This window comes from Trichosurus vulpecula, chromosome 3, assembly GCF_011100635.1.
Source record: "Trichosurus vulpecula isolate mTriVul1 chromosome 3, mTriVul1.pri, whole genome shotgun sequence".
NCBI classification, from domain to species: Eukaryota; Metazoa; Chordata; class Mammalia; order Diprotodontia; family Phalangeridae; genus Trichosurus; species Trichosurus vulpecula.
In genome coordinates, this window is record NC_050575.1 from 300,712,780 (window position 1) to 300,729,426 (window position 16,647).

The 16,647-nt window shown below is 42.7% G+C and overlaps 2 protein-coding genes across 4 annotated transcripts in view; both read right to left on the bottom strand.

Annotated features, from left to right (window-relative positions):
• HGSNAT (heparan-alpha-glucosaminide N-acetyltransferase) overlaps nt 1–3,607 on the bottom strand; it is a 50,354-nt gene extending 46,747 nt beyond the window's left edge. Inside the window, exon 1 of one of the 2 annotated variants that reach the window (XM_036749292.1) lies at nt 3,187–3,607. In XM_036749292.1, the coding sequence (XP_036605187.1) occupies nt 3,187–3,607 (421 nt within the window). The remainder of the gene's footprint in view (nt 1–3,186) is intronic. The other variant, XM_036749293.1, reaches the window with a different exon arrangement.
• Nucleotides 3,608–4,609: 1,002 nt separating this feature from the next.
• Nucleotides 4,610–16,647, bottom strand: part of POMK (protein O-mannose kinase) — a 38,258-nt gene continuing 26,220 nt past the window's right edge. For both annotated transcript variants that reach the window (XM_036752782.1, XM_036752781.1), the window contains exon 5: nt 4,610–4,927. The gene's annotated coding sequence lies outside the window, so the exon portion shown is untranslated. The remainder of the gene's footprint in view (nt 4,928–16,647) is intronic.

The following is a 16,647-nucleotide window of genomic DNA, read 5'->3' on the forward strand; positions in this document are numbered from 1 at the left end:
CATATGGAATTCTGGGATTGAATGAATACCACATAGACTGCAGAGTCACCCCTCACGGTACTTAGCGACTCTTCATAATAATGAAAGGCAGTGTGGACAAGCTGGGTTTAAATTCCATCTCTCACATATGTTGGCTGTGTGAACCTCAGCGAGTCACTTAAATGCTCCCTGTTCTTACTATTATTTTTATTTATTGTATTATTTATTAATTTAATTAACAGTATTAATTAAGTTGAAAAGAGGGTGCCAACCTGCCTCGGTGGAAGGAGTTTCTTCACCCAGAGGCTGTCTTTATGTACCATTGAGATTCCTATTCCCCATCATACTGGGTAAAACCAAAGCCCTGGAGGCAGTACAGGGGATAGAGAACTGAGCCTGGAATCAGGAAGACCTGAATTGAAATCCAGCCCCAGATTCTTACTGCGTGAGCCTAAGTAAAGCCCTTAACCACTGTTTGTCTCAGTTTCCCCATCTGTAAAATGGGGGTGATGACGATAATAATAGAACCCACATCCCAGGGTTGCTGTGAGGACCAAATGAGATAGTAATTGTATAGTGCTTTGGCACAGCACCAGGCACTGTATGTTGGCTATTATTATTAGCTGTGTGATCTGGGCAAGTCACTTAACCTGTTTGCCTCAGTTTCCTCAACTGTAAAATGTGGATAATAACTGCAATTACTTGCCAGGGTTGTTGTGAGGATCTAATGAGATGCTAATTGTAAGATTACTAATTGTAAATTTTAAGTGTGAAGTGGTGACCACGATATATGTATATGACGATGATGATGATGATGGAACTCTTACTGGGTACCAGAAGCCCAGGATGTTGGTAATCTCCCCTCCCCCCATTCACCCATTTAACTTCATCTCTTCTACAATACAGGATTCAAGAAGCATCTGGAGTGTCCCCAAATTCTTCTTCCAAGAATCTATACGATCGTCGTCACAGCACAATTTGCAACACCCAGAAATCCTGCTGCTTTTGTCAGCTCTGGGGTATCTGACTCTTAAAAGCTTCTCATCTCCCAGCTCCTTTCTACTGCGTCACCATCACTCCATCCTGATGGTGGGCGGATGTACAAGGTGGACGAGGAACAATTGATTTCTCATGGGGGCAGACAGGATGCCTGGAGGAGGACGTAATGTTCCCTTCTAATTCCTCCCAAAATTAAGGCAATTAGGTATAACACCTGGATAGTTCCAATTCTGCCTCTTAAGATACAAGGTTATGAGCCAAGCACTTATCCTTTTTCAGTCTCTATGGATAAATCGCACCTATTTTACATACAAAATTTTAATTTGTCAATCAAAAGACCTAATAGAGGCAATACAAATGTTGGCTGGTATTATTATCAATTATACAATAATAAACAATCCTGAAGAGGAGGGGGTGGAGGGGGAGAGTGATGGAGAGAGAATCTACAACACCTTACTGGTATTCTTACCTGGTAAATTGCACTCCTTTTTTTACATCCACAAAGCATATAAAGACAAGCATACAGCCAACATGGGAAGGAGAGAGAGAGAAAAGCAGGGATTTGTTTTTTATTCTTTTTCTTCAATCTAGTATAGAAGATTTTTTTGTTTGTAGGTGGGGTTTGTGGGGGGTTTTGTTCTTTGCTTTTTGGGGGAGGGGTGACATTCTATCATCTAACGAGATTTCAAACGTGCTGATGCTTTTTTCTCCAGGGAAAGGGGGAAATTCAGTACCTGATTTTTCACCAAGGCTTAAAAGGGGGGATAACTGAGAACAAGAGTAGGGTGGGGTGGGATGCGGTTGAGAACAAAGAGCAAAATCCAAACGCCTTAAGAGAACTGGGGATGCGGAGGGAGTCAGGAAGTCCAGCCTGGGGAAGAAGAAAGCCAGGAAAGGGGGAGAAACACCCATGGAAGAACAAGAGAAAGGAGGGAGAGGGGGGAAGAGGGAGAGAGGGAAGGAAGAAAGGACGGAATGCGCGCGTGTGCATGCGTGTTGTCCGTGTGTCTGAACGTTCTGTGTAGGGTGTATGTCCACGAAGGTGCGCAGGCAGCCAGTGTATGACTGCAGATGCGTCTGGGGGGGAGGCGGTGCGTGTCTGCTGTGTCTGAATGCTGTGCGCACATGCTCGTGGATGGCGTGCGATTTCAGGTGTATGTCTCTCTGTCTGTCTGTATGTATGCTGTGGCTAATAAGGGAGCATTCTGTAGGACTTTGCACGGATAACGGGCATCATACTGCTTGCCTTCTCAAGGGGTGGGGGAGGGGCTGGAGGGACGCAGACAATTCGGAACTCAAAATTTAAAAATGAATTTTTTAAAAAGGTGTCTCTCTGCTGTGCGTCATTGAATGTCATGTGTGATCGGTGCGTTCTGGCGCATGACTGCAGATGTCTACGCGGTGGGCATGTGTGTTGTTAGGGGGCACGGTGTGTGACGTGCGTGAGCTGTGCATTCTGCGTGTCAGGGATTCATGCAGTCGTATGACTGAAGATGTGTGTGTTGAGTATGTGTGGAGGGGGGCGCTGGGTATGTTTTCCGCGTGAATGCTGTGTGTGAGCTGTGTACGCACATGCATGTATCTGGCGTGGGACTGCAGATTGTGCTGCCTAGGAGACATGGGGTATGTTGTGCGTGAATATTGCGTGTGAGCTGTGTGTGCACACGCATATGTCTGGAGTGGGGCTGAAGATGAATGAGCTGTCTGGGAGCCGTGGGGTATGTTGTGCGTGTACTGCGTGTGAGCTGTGTATGCGCACGCATGTGTCTGGCATGGGGCTGAAGATGAGTGTATTGTATGGGACCCGTGGGGTATGTAGTGTGCGTGTACTGCGTGTGAGCTGTGTGCACACACACGCATGTGTCTGGCACGGGGCTACAGGTGAGTGTGCTGTCCGAGAGCCGTGGGCATGTCGTGCGTGAATGTTGTGTGAGTGTACTGCGTGTGAGCTGTGTATGCACATGCATGTGTCTGGCAAGGGGCTGCGGGTGAGTGTATTGTCTGGGAGCCATGGAGCATGTGCGTGAATGCTGCGCGTGAGCTGTGTGCACACGCGTGTGTCCGGCTGAGGCTGCGGAGCAGTGTGCTGCCCGGGAGCCGTGGCCATGTCGTGCGTGGCCGTGGGCTCCGGGCTCGAGCGCCCGTGCAGTCTCCGGACCGCGGATGCGCACACGCACGCCGGGCCGCGCCGGCCGGGAGGTCACTCACCCTGGGGCTGCTGCTCCTGCAGCTGCTGCTGCCGCTCCCGCTCCTGCGTGTCGGGGCCCGGGAGCTCCCCGCGGGCCAGCAGCGCCGCGCTCAGCACCGAGGCGACCAGGAGCGCGGCCGCCAGCGCCCTGCGCGCGCCCCACGGCCCACCGCCCATGTTGTCGTCCGCTGCCGCTGCCGCTGCCCGGGACTCCCGACTCGCCGCCGCCGCCGCCCTGCCGCCTGCCCTGGGTCCGGCTCCGGCTCTGGCCTCGGCTCGTGCTCGCGGAGCCCGCTCGGCGCACGTCCGCTCGCCTCTGCAGCCGCCGCCGCCTCTGCCGCGGAGCCCGCCCCGCTCGTCTCCCCCCGACCCAGCCGCCGCCGTCGTCTCCTCCCCCGCCTCCCTGCGCTGGGCTGCTGTCGTCGGAGCCGCCTCCGCCATGAGTCACGGGCCGCTGGGGAGCGGGAGGGCGGGGGCGGAGCGAGGGAGGGAGGGAAGGGGCCGGGCGGCCTCCCAGCCCCCAAGGGCCAGCGAGCGAGGCGGCCGGGCAGCCGCAGGGGGCGCTGCAGGGGAACGCGAGGGGGGGCCTGGGGGGGGGCGGGGGGCCCCTGCCTGCGGGGGGGCTTACGGTCTAATGTGCTTGTAGTGGAGTGTGAGTGTGAGTGTGAGTGTGTGTGTGTGTGTGTGTGTGTGGAGAGAGACAGAGAAAGAGAGAGATGATGGAGGTGGAAATGGTGCAGTGGAGTCAGGAAGACTCACTTTCCTAAGTTCAAATTCGGCCCCAGACCCTCACTAGCTGCGACCCTGGGCGAGACACTCAGCCCTGTTTGCCTCAGTTCTTCATCAGTAAAATGAGCCGGAGGAGGAAATGGCAAACTGCAGTGTCTCTGCCCATAGAAAAGGCATCAGGAGACAGCGCCATTTAGAACCACAGGGTCTCGGAGCAGAGGAGGTCCTGTCCAGCCTGTACCTGGGCCAGGCCTCCCCTTCCAGCACAGGGCACAGCCATCTAGCAGTCACTTGACAGCCTCCGATGAGGGGGCACCCCCCACTTTCCCTACTTCGCTGTTCTTCCTTGGGAAGAGCCACAATCTTCCTCTCCTAGAACTTCCACTCGTTGCCCCACGTTTGGCCCTCAGGTCCGGGCAGAGGCAGAGGCTGTCATGTCCTCCCCAGGCCTCCTCTTCTCCAGGCCAAGGATCTTCAGGTCCTTGGGTAGATCTCAGATGGTGTCCAGTCCCTTCATCTTGTCCTTCCTGAAAAGTGTGATTCCCAGACTTGAACACAACGCCCCAGAGATGGTCTGACAGTCGGTGCTCATAACTGAAATGCACATAAGGCTTTTATCAACTCCGCTCACCAATGAACAAAGAGTAAGGGGAGGTTTTGCAACCACTGTTAAGTCCAAAAACACCAAAGAGCTCACACAGGTTAAAAGCAAAAAGCTTTCTTTATTCCATCAGGGCAGAGAAATTAGACATGTGTCGGAGCCTCCTTTAGTAGGAGACTCCAGGCATTGGGGCTAAACCTTGATTTATACATTTGTGGCTAGATAAAGAATCAGCCAGTGTAGTGTAGCAACAGTGAGGCAAGGTTGTCTAGTGACAGAAAGTCCATTCAGAGTGGGGCTTCACGTCTGGGCCTCTTGGTGCTTGCCGGAGCTCAGGGACCATGGTTCTGGGATTTAGGTGCAGCAAAGTTCATCCCACACACAAAGGATTGTTGTTATGTCAAGCACAGTTTCCTTGCTGGGCCTTAGCTCTGAAAAACAAAGAGAGAGGTGGTCTTGGATCCTGACATTTTATAAATATTACCTCATGTATCCTCATTACAACCCTAGTCTCATTTTGCAGATGAAAATTAGGCAAGCAGCAAAGGTTGTGACTCACCCAGGATTAGATAGGTTAAAAAAAAAATCTGAGGCCATATTTGAATTCAGTGTCAATCAATAAGTATTTATTAAGCACCTACTATATGTCAGGCACTATACTAAATGCTGGAGATACAAAAAGGCAAAAGACAGTCCCTGCCCTCAAGGAGCTCAAAATCTAATGGAATATAAAATATGTTAAGGCACCTTGTGAAGCTTAAACAAATATAGAAATGTAAGCTATTATATTTCTAAATGTGAGATGCTAGGGACACAACAACCGCATGGTCCAGTCCTCAAGTAGCTTTCTTTCTGGGAGGTAGGAGTGGAGGTTGTTGGTAGAAAAAAAAACAGTTGTATGCATTTAGAAAAATAGAAGTTGTGAGACATTGTTCTGAGAAATTTTGAGGAAGAAAGAAAACTTTTCAGTTGTGATCAGTGATCTTTTAGTTGCCAAATGTAATGACCTTTTCTCTGTCCACATTCTCCTCCACCTCTCTGCAAGCCTTGGACACTGTTTATCTCTCTCTCCTCCCTGACACTCTCTTTTCTCTAAGTTTTTGGGACACCACTCTCTTCTGGTTCTCCTCCCCCCTATCAGACCATCCCTGTCTCCTGTGCTGGATTCTCTCTAATGGCAGGTGTCTCTCAGGATTCTGTCCTGAGTCCTCTTCTTTTCTCTATACTATACTTGGTGATCTCATCATATTCCTATGGATTTAACATCCCTATGCTGATGATTATCAAATCTAGCGATCCTGCCCCAAACTCTGCTGACCTCCAATATCACACCTCCAACTGCCTCTCAGACACCTCAAGGTGTTATATTCAATAGACATCTTGAACACAATATGTCCAAAATGGAACTCATTATCTTTCACCCCTCCTACCTTCCTTATTACTGTTGAGGGTAACACCAGCCTCCCAGTCCCTCAGGCTCCCAACCTAGAAATCATCCTGGTCTCCTCACTATTTCTCCCCATATCTAATCTGGTACCAAGATGAGTCAATTTCATCTTTGCACTATCTCTCTAATATCTCAATATCTCTCCCTTTTCTGATGCTGCCCCCACTCTGGTGCAGGCCCTCATCACATCCTACCTGGACTATTGCAAAAACCTATTGGTGGGTCTGCCTACCTCAAGTCTTTCCCCATTCCAATACATTCTACATTCAGCCACTAAGCTCAGGTCTGATCATGTTACAGCCTACCACCACCATCACTCAATAAACTCCAATGGCTACTTGTCACCTCCAGGAATAAACACAAAGTGCTCTGTTTGGTATTCAAAGCCCTTCATAATCTAGTCCCCTCCTACTTACAGCTGACATACCCTCTGCAATCCACTAACATTGGCCTCCTGGTTCTTCCAAGAACAAGATACTCTATCAGTTCTGGGCATTTTCTCTGGCTGTCCCTCATGTCTGGAACACTCCCTCCTCGTCTCTACCTACTAGCTTTCCCGGCTTCCTTTAAGCCACAGCTAAAATCCTATCTTCTCCAGAAAGCCTATAAATATGGGGCATGAAAGGAAGATACAGAGGAAGCAGGTTGGGATGGAGGGCTGGTAATGTTGGAACCTTACTCTTATGGGATATGGATTGATGAGGAAACAATAGGTCCATCTGGAGGAGTGTAGAAGTCTTCTGGAGTGGTAGAGAGGTGAGGGGCCAGGGGGACACTGTGGGGGAGGGACTTTTAGAAGGCTGTGTAGATTAAGATTTAGGAGGGGTGAGAAGAAGATAAGGGAGGGACTCTTAGAGGGGTGGGTAGAATAAGGAATAGGTGGGTAAGGGGGACAGATAAAGTAACTGGGATTGGGTAAGAAGAGAAGCTGAGAAGGACAATACTGAGTAAAAATAAGATGGAGGAACATTCACAAAGAGTAATTATAACTTTGAATGTGAATGGGATGAACTCACCCATAAAACAGAATGGATTAAATAGTAGAATGGATTAAAAATCAGAATCTGACAATATGTGGTTTACAGGAAACATTTAAAAATAGATACACTCAGTTAAAATAAATGGCTGAAGTAGAATTTATTATGTTTCAGCTGTTGCAAAAAAAAAAAAAGCAAAAGCAAGCAGGGGTAGCAATCATGATTTCATAGTTAAAACTAAAATAGACTTAATTAAAAGAGATAAACAGAGTAACTACATTTTGATAAAAGGTACCACAGACAATAAAATATTATCAATACTAAATCTAAATGCATCAAATACTATACCATCTAAATTTTTAAAAGAAAAATGAATTACAAGTAGAAATAGATAGTAGCACTGTAATAGTAGAGGACTTTAATAATAGAGGGGACTTCCCCTCTCAGAACTATATCAATCTCACCAAAAATAATAAGTAAATAAGAAGTCAAGGAAGTGAATAGAATTTTATTTTTATTTTTTTATTTTGTTTTTTTTTTGCTTGTTTGTTTTTTGGAGGGGGGAAAGCAGGGCAATTGGGGTTAAGTGACTTGCCCAAGGTCACACAGCTAGTAAGTGTGTCAAGTGTCTGAGGCTGGATTTGAACTCAGGTCCTCCTTACTCCAGGGCCGGTGATCTACTCACTGTGCCACCTAGCTGCCCCTAGAATTTTAGATAAGCTAGATATGATAGATATCTGGAGAAAACTGAATAGAGATAAAAAGGAATACACCTTTTTCTCAGCAGTTTATGGTACATTTACAAAGACTGACCATATGTTAGGACATAAAAATTATTTAAAAGGAGAAAAGCAGAAATGTTAAAAGTATCCTTTTCAGATCACAATGCAATAAAAATTTAGTTAGAGACCATGGAAACATAAGTTACAAATTAATTGGAGATTAAACAACATAATCTTAAAGCATGAGTGGGTTAAAGAACAAAGCACATAATCTCATTGAAGAGAATGACAATAATGAGACATATCAAAACCTATGAGATACAGTAACAGCCGTGATCAGAGGAAAATTTATATCTTTAAATGCTTACATCAATAAAATAGAGAAAGAGCAGACCAGTGAATTGGGTGTGCAATTTTAAAAACTAGAAAAAGAACAAACTAAAAATCTCCTATTAAATACTAATTTGGAAATCATAAAAATTAAAGGTGAGATTCATAGAATTGAGTGTAAAAAAACCATTGGATTAATAAACAAAACTAGGAGTCAGTTTTATGAAAAAAAAAACAATAAAATAGATAAAATTTTTGGTTAATTTGATTTTTTTTAAAAAGAGAGAAAACTAGATCACTAGTATTAAAAAAGAAAGGGGTGAATATACCACCAGTGAAGGTTAAAGCTGTTACAAGGAGTTACTTTCCCTAATTATATGCCAATAAATTTAACAATTTAAGTAAAATGGAGGAATATTTACAAAAATATAAATTGCCTAGATTAGCAGAAGAAGAAACAATATCTAAATAGACCTATTTTAGAAAAAGAAATTGAACAGGCCATCTCCCTAAGAAAAAAGCCTCAGGACCAGAGGGATTTACAAGTTAATTCTATCAAACATTTAAAGATCAACAAATTCCAATATTAAATAAATTATTTTAAATAATAGGCAAAGAGGGGATCCTACCAAACTCCTTTTATGAAACAAATATGATACTGATACCTAAACCAGGAAGAGTAAAAACAGAGAAAGAAAATTATAGACCAATTTCATTAATGAATATGGATGCAAAAATCCTAAATGAAATACTAGCTTAAAAATTAAAACAATGTATTACAAAGAGATATTTGTAAAAAGCATTTAGCACATTCTCGTGGGAGCTATATAAACGCTTATCCCCACCCTCCTTTCCCTTAGGGAGTCTTCATCCTATCCACAAGGATTCTGATAATACACTTCTGCATTATCCATCAAGGCTGAGACATCTTTAGCTTTGGGAGCAGCCATGACACATTGTTCCTTCATGTTGCGTATGCAGTCCACTAAAACACCCAGACCTTGTTTCCATAGGAACCATGCCCAGCCATTCTGCAAAGCTTATTTTTGGAATGCAAGCGTAGGACTTCACATTTATATTAATAATAATACATTTATATGGTACTTCCAGATTTGCGAAGCACTTTCCTCATAATGACCATACAAGGAAGTATTAGGGGACAGTATTTTTAGCCCCATTTAGAGGTGAAGAAAGGAAAGCTCTTATGGGAGCTGAAGTGACGTCCATGGTGACACAGCTAATGTGTCACATGCTGTGTATGTACGTATGTCTCTGAACTCTCTTCCCCAGGTGCCCTCTTCACACACACACACACACACACACACACACACACACTCCTTTCTCTACCATTTTTCCTTTCTCCACCATTTTCCCAGGATTCAGGGTAGCCCCTCACTCAAATAACATAACATTAGAGGCACAAAGGTTCATAGGGCTTATGTAGTCCCTTCACTGCAGTGTTAGAGAAAAGGAAATGGGGACTTGGGGAAAAGAAGCCAGTTGCCCATGGTCACACAGGTAGCAAGTGGCAGTTTTCTCAGATGTTTAATTCCAAGTCTTTGTGACAGTATTCCCCCAAGTGATTAATAATTAGCAAATGAACCAACGAGTGAATGAAGAAGCATTTATGAACAAAAGTAATGCAGGCAAGATTAGGAGGAAAGCAGGAAACTGGGAACAAAATTTTACAGCAAGTTTCTCTGACAAAGGCCTCATTTCTCAAATATATAGAGAGCTGAGCCAAGTTTATAAGAATATGAATCATTCCCCATTCAATAAATGATCAAAGGATATGAACAGGCAGTTTTCAGAAGAAAGCAAAGCTACAGTTATATTTTTAAGTGCTCTAAATCGCTAGTGATTAGAGAAATTAAAATTCAAACAACTCTGAGGCACCATCTCACAACTATCAGATTGACTCATATGACAGAAAAGGAAAATGACAAACGCTGGAAGAGCTGTAAACTGATCCATCCATTCTAGAGAGCAATTTGGAATTACGCCCAAAGGGCTATAAAACTGCATACCCTTTGACCCAGCAATACCACTGCTAGGTCTGTATCCCAAAGAGATAAAAAACAAAAAGGAAAAGGACCTAGAAGTATAAAAATTCTTATAGCAGCTCTTTTTGTGGTGGCAGACAATTGGAAATTGAGATGTCCATCAACTGGAGAATGACTGAACAAGTTGTGGTATATGAATGTGATGGAATAATATTGTGCTATAAGAAGTAATGAACAGGATGCTTTCAGAAAAACCTGCAAAGACTTACATGAATTCATGTAAAGTGAAATAAGCAGAACCAGGAGAACTTTGTACACAGTAGCGGCAATATTGTATGGTGATCAAATGTAAATGACTTAGCTATTCTCAGCAATACAATGATCCGAGACAATTCCAAAGGACTTAAGATGAAAAATGTTATCTACCCCCAAAAAAGAACTGAGGGTGTATGAATGTAGATTGAGCAGTTTCCTGCTTCCCTCCTAATCTTGCCTGCATTACTTTTGTTTATAAATGCTTCTTCATTCACGCGTTGGTTCATTTGCTAATTATTAATCACTTGGGGCAATACTGTCACAAAGACTTGGAATTAAACATCTGAGAAAACTGCCATTTGCTACCTTTGCTTTATTATTTTGGGGTTTGATTTTTTTTTTGGTCTGTGGAAGTGATTGGGAGCCCCTGGAGTTTACTGAATGGGAGGCAGGGGGCTGTGTGGTTGGACTTTGGAGTTAGGAAGATCACTTTGACACCTTAGTAGAAGATGGACTGGAGTGTGGAGAGAATTGAGATGAGAAGAGCAACCAACATGTTGTGGCAATAGGCCAGGAGTGAGTTGATGAGGGCCTGCACCAAGGTGGTGGCAACGTCAGAGGAGAGAAGGGAAAGTAAACAGAGATGTTGCAAAGATACAATCTACAGGATTTGGCAACTGCCTGGATATGTGGGGTGAGAAAGAGAAGTGGACGATGACACGCAGGTTGTGAGACTAGGTGGTAACCTGCATAAGAATACGGATGTTAAGGAAAAGGGGAGGGCTAGGGAGAAAAGCTAATGAATTCAGTTTTGGACACGTTGAGTCAAGGTGTCCACAGGACATCCAGTGTGAGACATCTAACATACAGCTGGAGATGGAAGGCTGGAAGTCATGAGAGAGGTTAGGGCTAGATAAAAAAGATTTGGGAATCATCAGCTTAGAGACAATCATTGAATCCCTAGGGTGGAAATTGAGGTTGCTGAGAAGATGGCCAGAGAGTAGAGAATGAAATGAAGCATGGATGGGACCTGACTGAAACAGCAGGCCAGGTGAAACAGCCTCCAATGAGGAGAGCAGGCCCCTGGGGAAGAAACTCAGGAGACAAAAGGGGTCTCTGGTTCAGGTAGTCCCTAAGCCGGTGAGGCTGCCCTGATGACCGACGAATGAGAGTGAATGGTTCTTCTTGTCTGGAAAAGGAATGTGAAAACCTTACCCAGAAGGGAGAATTAGGAAGACAGTGATAAGAGCTGATTGAAAACAAGAACTTGGGAAAGACTCCTGGGAAGCTGGGAGAGAATTCCAGACAAAGGAGATAATACTCGACTTCTCCTAGGGAAGGTGCTGGCAGTGGGGAGGGGTGGGAGTGGGGACAGAGAAGGCCTCTTGAAGTAGATGGAATGAACAGAGTCTAGGGAGAAGCCAGGACGGACAGCATGCAGGGCAGAAGAGATAACCGATGAAAAGGTAGGGAGGGAGTGGGGAAATGGAAGGCTGTAAAGCAGAAAGAATACTGCATTGGAATTGAGACAGGCTGGGTTCAAATCCTGGCTCTGGCACTTAAGACCGCTTAATATCTCCAATACCTTGGAGAATCAATCAATCAACAAGAATGATTAAGCACCTGCTATGTGCTACGTACTTTTCCAGATGCTGGGAATCAAAAGGGAAAAGCCCCTGTCCTCAAGGTGCTTATATTCTACTAGAAGATGGCAGATGTGTATACACATTCACACATGCCTGTATACATATACACATTATATAAACACAAAGTAATTGTTGGGGGAAGACACAGGAGGTGAAGGAAAGAGGGTGAGAATCAGGAAAGTCCTTGTTTAAAAGGTGATGTCTAAGGAATACAAGTCATTCCCCAGTTGAGAAATGGTCAAAGGATGAACAGGCAGTTTTCAGAGGAAGAAATTAAAGATATCTATAGTCATATGAAAAAAATGCTCTAAATTACTATTGATTAGAGAAATGCAAATCAAAACAACTCTTAGGTACCACATCTCTCCTGTCAGATTGGCTAAAATGACAAAACAGGAAAATGATAAATGCTGGAGAGGATGTGGGAAAATTGGAACACTGTTACATTGTTGGTGGAGCTGTGAACTGATCCAGGCCTTCTGGAGAGCAATTTGGAACTATCTATGTCCAAAGGGCTATAAAAATGTGCACGCACTTTGACCCAGCAATACCACTTCTAGGGCTGTATCCCAAAGAGATCACACAAATAAGAAATGGACTACTATGTACAAAAATATTTGTAGCAGCTCTTTTTGTGGTGGCAAAGAATTGGAAATCAAGGGGATGCTCATCAATTGGGGAATGGCTAAACAAACTGTGGTATATGAATGCGATGGAATACTATTGTGGTATAAGAAATGAGGAGCAGACAGACTTCATAATAACCTGGAAAGACGTATATGAACTGATGCTGAGTGAGGGGAGCAGAACCAGGAGAACATTATACACAATTACAAACACACGGTATCTGTAAGAATTAACTTTGATAGACTTGGCTCTTCTCATCAATGCAAGGTTCAAAGACAGCTCCAAAAGACTCATGGTGGAAAAAGCTATGCACATCCAGAGAAAGAATTATGGAGTCTGAATGCAGATTGAGGCAAACTATTTGCTTTCCTTTTTTTTTCCCCTTCTTTTTTGGTTTTGTTTCTTCTTTCTCATGATTCGTTCCATTGGTTATAATTCTTCTTTACAACTTGACTATTATGTAAATAAATTTAATGCAAAGGTATATGTAGAACCTATATTGGATTATATGCCATCTTCACAGGGGAGGTGGGAGGAAAGGGAGAGAGAGAAAATTTGGAACTCAAAACTTGTGGAACTAGGTGTTCTAAACTAAAAATAAAAATTAACAAACAGGAAAAAAGATGATGTCTAAATTGAGCTTTGAAGAAAACTATTTATTTTACTTTGGGGGGACTCAGTTTCCTCACCTGCAAAATAAAGAGATTGGACCTCTAAGATCCCATCCAACTCTATATTAAAAACAACATTAACTGTAAAATTTTTTTCAATTAACAAACATTTGTTTTCTCTCCTTCCCACCCATCCACCACATTGGGGGGGGGATCACTCTTGTAATAAATATGTATAGTCAAACAAAGCATATTCCCATGTTGGCTCCATGAAAAAATGTATATTTCATTCTGCATCTTGAGTGCATCAGAGGTGGCTAGCATGCACCTCTGGAACTGTGGTCGTTGCACTGATTGGATTCTGATGTCTTTAAAGTCGTTCTTCTTTATAATGTTGCTGTTACTAAGCCCAGAGAACCTTATACACAGTAACAGCAACATCGTGCGATGATTAACTATGACTAACTTAGCTCTTCTGAGCAATACAGTGATCCAAGACAATTTCAAAGGAGTCATGATGGAAGATAATATCCACATCCACAGAAAGAACTGATGGACTCTGAATGCAGATCAAAGCAAACTATTTTCACTTTCTTATCTTTTTCATGTTTTTCTCTTTTGATCTGAGTCTTTTTTCACAACATGACAGCACATATATAACCTATCTAAAATTCTTACCTGTTTAGGGATAGGGAGAAAATATGGAACTCAAAAAAATTTTTTAAATGAATGTTAGAAAGTGTATTTACATGTAATTGAATGTTTCTGTTATTGTGTAAATTGTTCCCCTGGTTCTGCTCCCCTCAGGCTGCATCAGTCTTCATTTCATACAGTGTCTCAGAAATTTGCCCCTTTCATTATTTCTTATACCACAGCAGCATTTTAGTACGTTTATATAGTATAATTTGTTCAGTCATTCCTCAATTGATAGGCACCCCCTTAGTTTCCATCACAAAGAAAACTGGTATGAATATTTTTATATATGTAAATCTTTTTTCCTTTTAATTTGATTTCTTTGGGATATTGACCTAATAGTAGCATTGATGGGTCAAAGGGTATGTACAATTTAGTGACTCTTAGGGAATGGTTTCAAATTGCTTTTCAGAATATCCAGACCCAAATTCACAGCTCTATCAATAGTACATTAATGTTTTCCTGCAGCTCTTTCCGACATTTGCCATTTTCCTTTTTTAACACCTTTGCCGATCTAATGGGTAAATCTTCAGAACTGCCCTAATTTGTATTTCTATAATTATTAGTGATTTGGAGCATTTTTCATGTGACTGCTGATAGCTTGGTTTTCTGTCTTTGAAAACTTCCTGTTCATATCATTTGACCCTATTAGGTGGGGAATGATTTGTATTCCTATAAATTTGAATCAGTTCCTTGTCTATCTTGAAATGAAATCTTTATTAGAGAAACTTTCTGTAAAGATTTTCCCCAGTTATCTGTTTCCCTTCTAATTTTAGTGACACTGATTTCAATTATGAAAAACTTTTCGGTTTTATCTAATAGAAAATTTTCTATTTTGTCTTCTGTGATCCTTTCTATCCCTTGTTTGGTCATGAGCTCTTCCCTAGGAAGAACTCTTCCCCTATCCACAAGGTAATTTTTTCCTGGCTCCTCTAATCTGTTTATGTTGTGACCTTTTATATCTAATCATGTATTCATTTGAAGCTTATCTTGGTATATTGTGTGTGAGATTTTGGTCTACAGCTAACTTCTGCCATACTGCTTTCCAGTTTTTGTCAAATAGTAGATCTTTACCCCAGTAGCTTAGGTCTTTAGATTTATTGAACACTAGGCTATTAGGTTCATGTGTTTCTGTATGTTGTTGAACTAATCTATTGTAGTGATCAGTATCTCTCCTTTTTAACCAATACCAAATCTTTTGGATGATTACTGCTTTTTAGTGCAGCTATCTCTCAATGTATGTTCAATTAAACCGTGATGATTTCACTTTCTCCCTTGAATTCAATTATCACCACTAAATGGATGACCTCCAAATATATAACTATAGCCCATGTCCCTCCTCTGAATTTCAGTCTTCAGCCTCAGTTGCCTGTTATACATCGCTACACGGGTATTCTGCCAATACTTCCAATTCAACATGTCCAAAATTTAACTCATCATCTTTCCATCTAAACCTGTGTCTCCTATTAACTTCTCCATTTCTGTTCATGGCACACCATCCTCCCAGTATGGAGTCATCCTTAAAGTTTACCTCACCACCCCTACCCCTATATCCAATTATACAATCTTGAAATCTCAAAGTTGGAAGGGATTTCTGAGCCATCTAGTTCAACACATATCTGTAGCAGCTAGATGACACAATGGATAGAATGCCTGAGTCTAGAAGACCTGAGTTTGAATCCTGTCTCTACTTAAGAGCTGTCTTAGCAGCTAGGTGATGCAGTGGGTAGGGTGCTGGACCTGGCATCAGAACCCCAATGCTTCTCTTCACTGGTTGTGTGACCTTGGCTAGTTTTGTCCAGTTTTGTTTGACTCTTCATGAATCCATGGACCACAGCTCACCAGTTACTGTGCATGGGGTTTTTTTGGCAAGGATACTGGAGTAGTTTGCCATTTCCTTCTCCAACGGATGAAGGCAAGCCAAGGTTAAGTGACTTGCCCATGGTCACACAGCTAGTAATTGTCTGAGGCTGGATTTTAAATCAAGTCACTCTTGGCCCAGCACTACTCACTGAGCCTCCTGGATGCTTCTTTGGTCTAGTCACTTAACCGCACATGGCCTCAGCTTTATTCCTCTATAAAAGGGAATTCAACTATGAACACCTCTAAAGACTCCCATAGTTCTAAAAATTATGATCTGATAATGGATTTGGGTTCCAATTATCAATGGCCTGTGACCCAAAAAGATTCTGGCAGGATTTCTTTAAATTTTAGTTCTTCCAATTATATGTAAATACCACAAAAGCAGTGACTGTGTCTTTTCTAAATTTTGCTTCTCCCTCAATGCCTAGTACCAAGGGTAATGCTCTGCAAACAGTAGGCCCTTAATACATGTTTTTTGCTTTGAAAATTATCCATCTGATGGAATATTACTGTGCTGTAAGACATGATGAGCAGTTGATTTTAGAAAAACTTGGAAAGACTCACATGAACTAATGAAGAGTGAAATGGGCAGAAGCAAGAGAACATTGGATACAGGAACAGCAATATTGTTCAAAGAACATCTGTGAATAACTAAGCTATTCTGGGTATTATAAATATTCAAATCAACCAGAAAGGACCTGTGAAGGAAAATGCTATACACCTCCAGAGAAAGAACTGATAAATACACATATGAGTAGTATGGTTTCTATATATGCACACACATATAAATATATATAAATACATATGCGCATGTGTACATATGTAATATGTATATGTGTGTATATATGAATGTTTATGGGGGTGTGTGTGTGTGTGTGTGTGTGTGTGTGTGTGTGAAATGGTGACCATCTCTAGTGTGGGCTGGAGAGGGAGGGAGACAGTTTGAAACTTAATATGTTACCCAAAAAATTTCATTT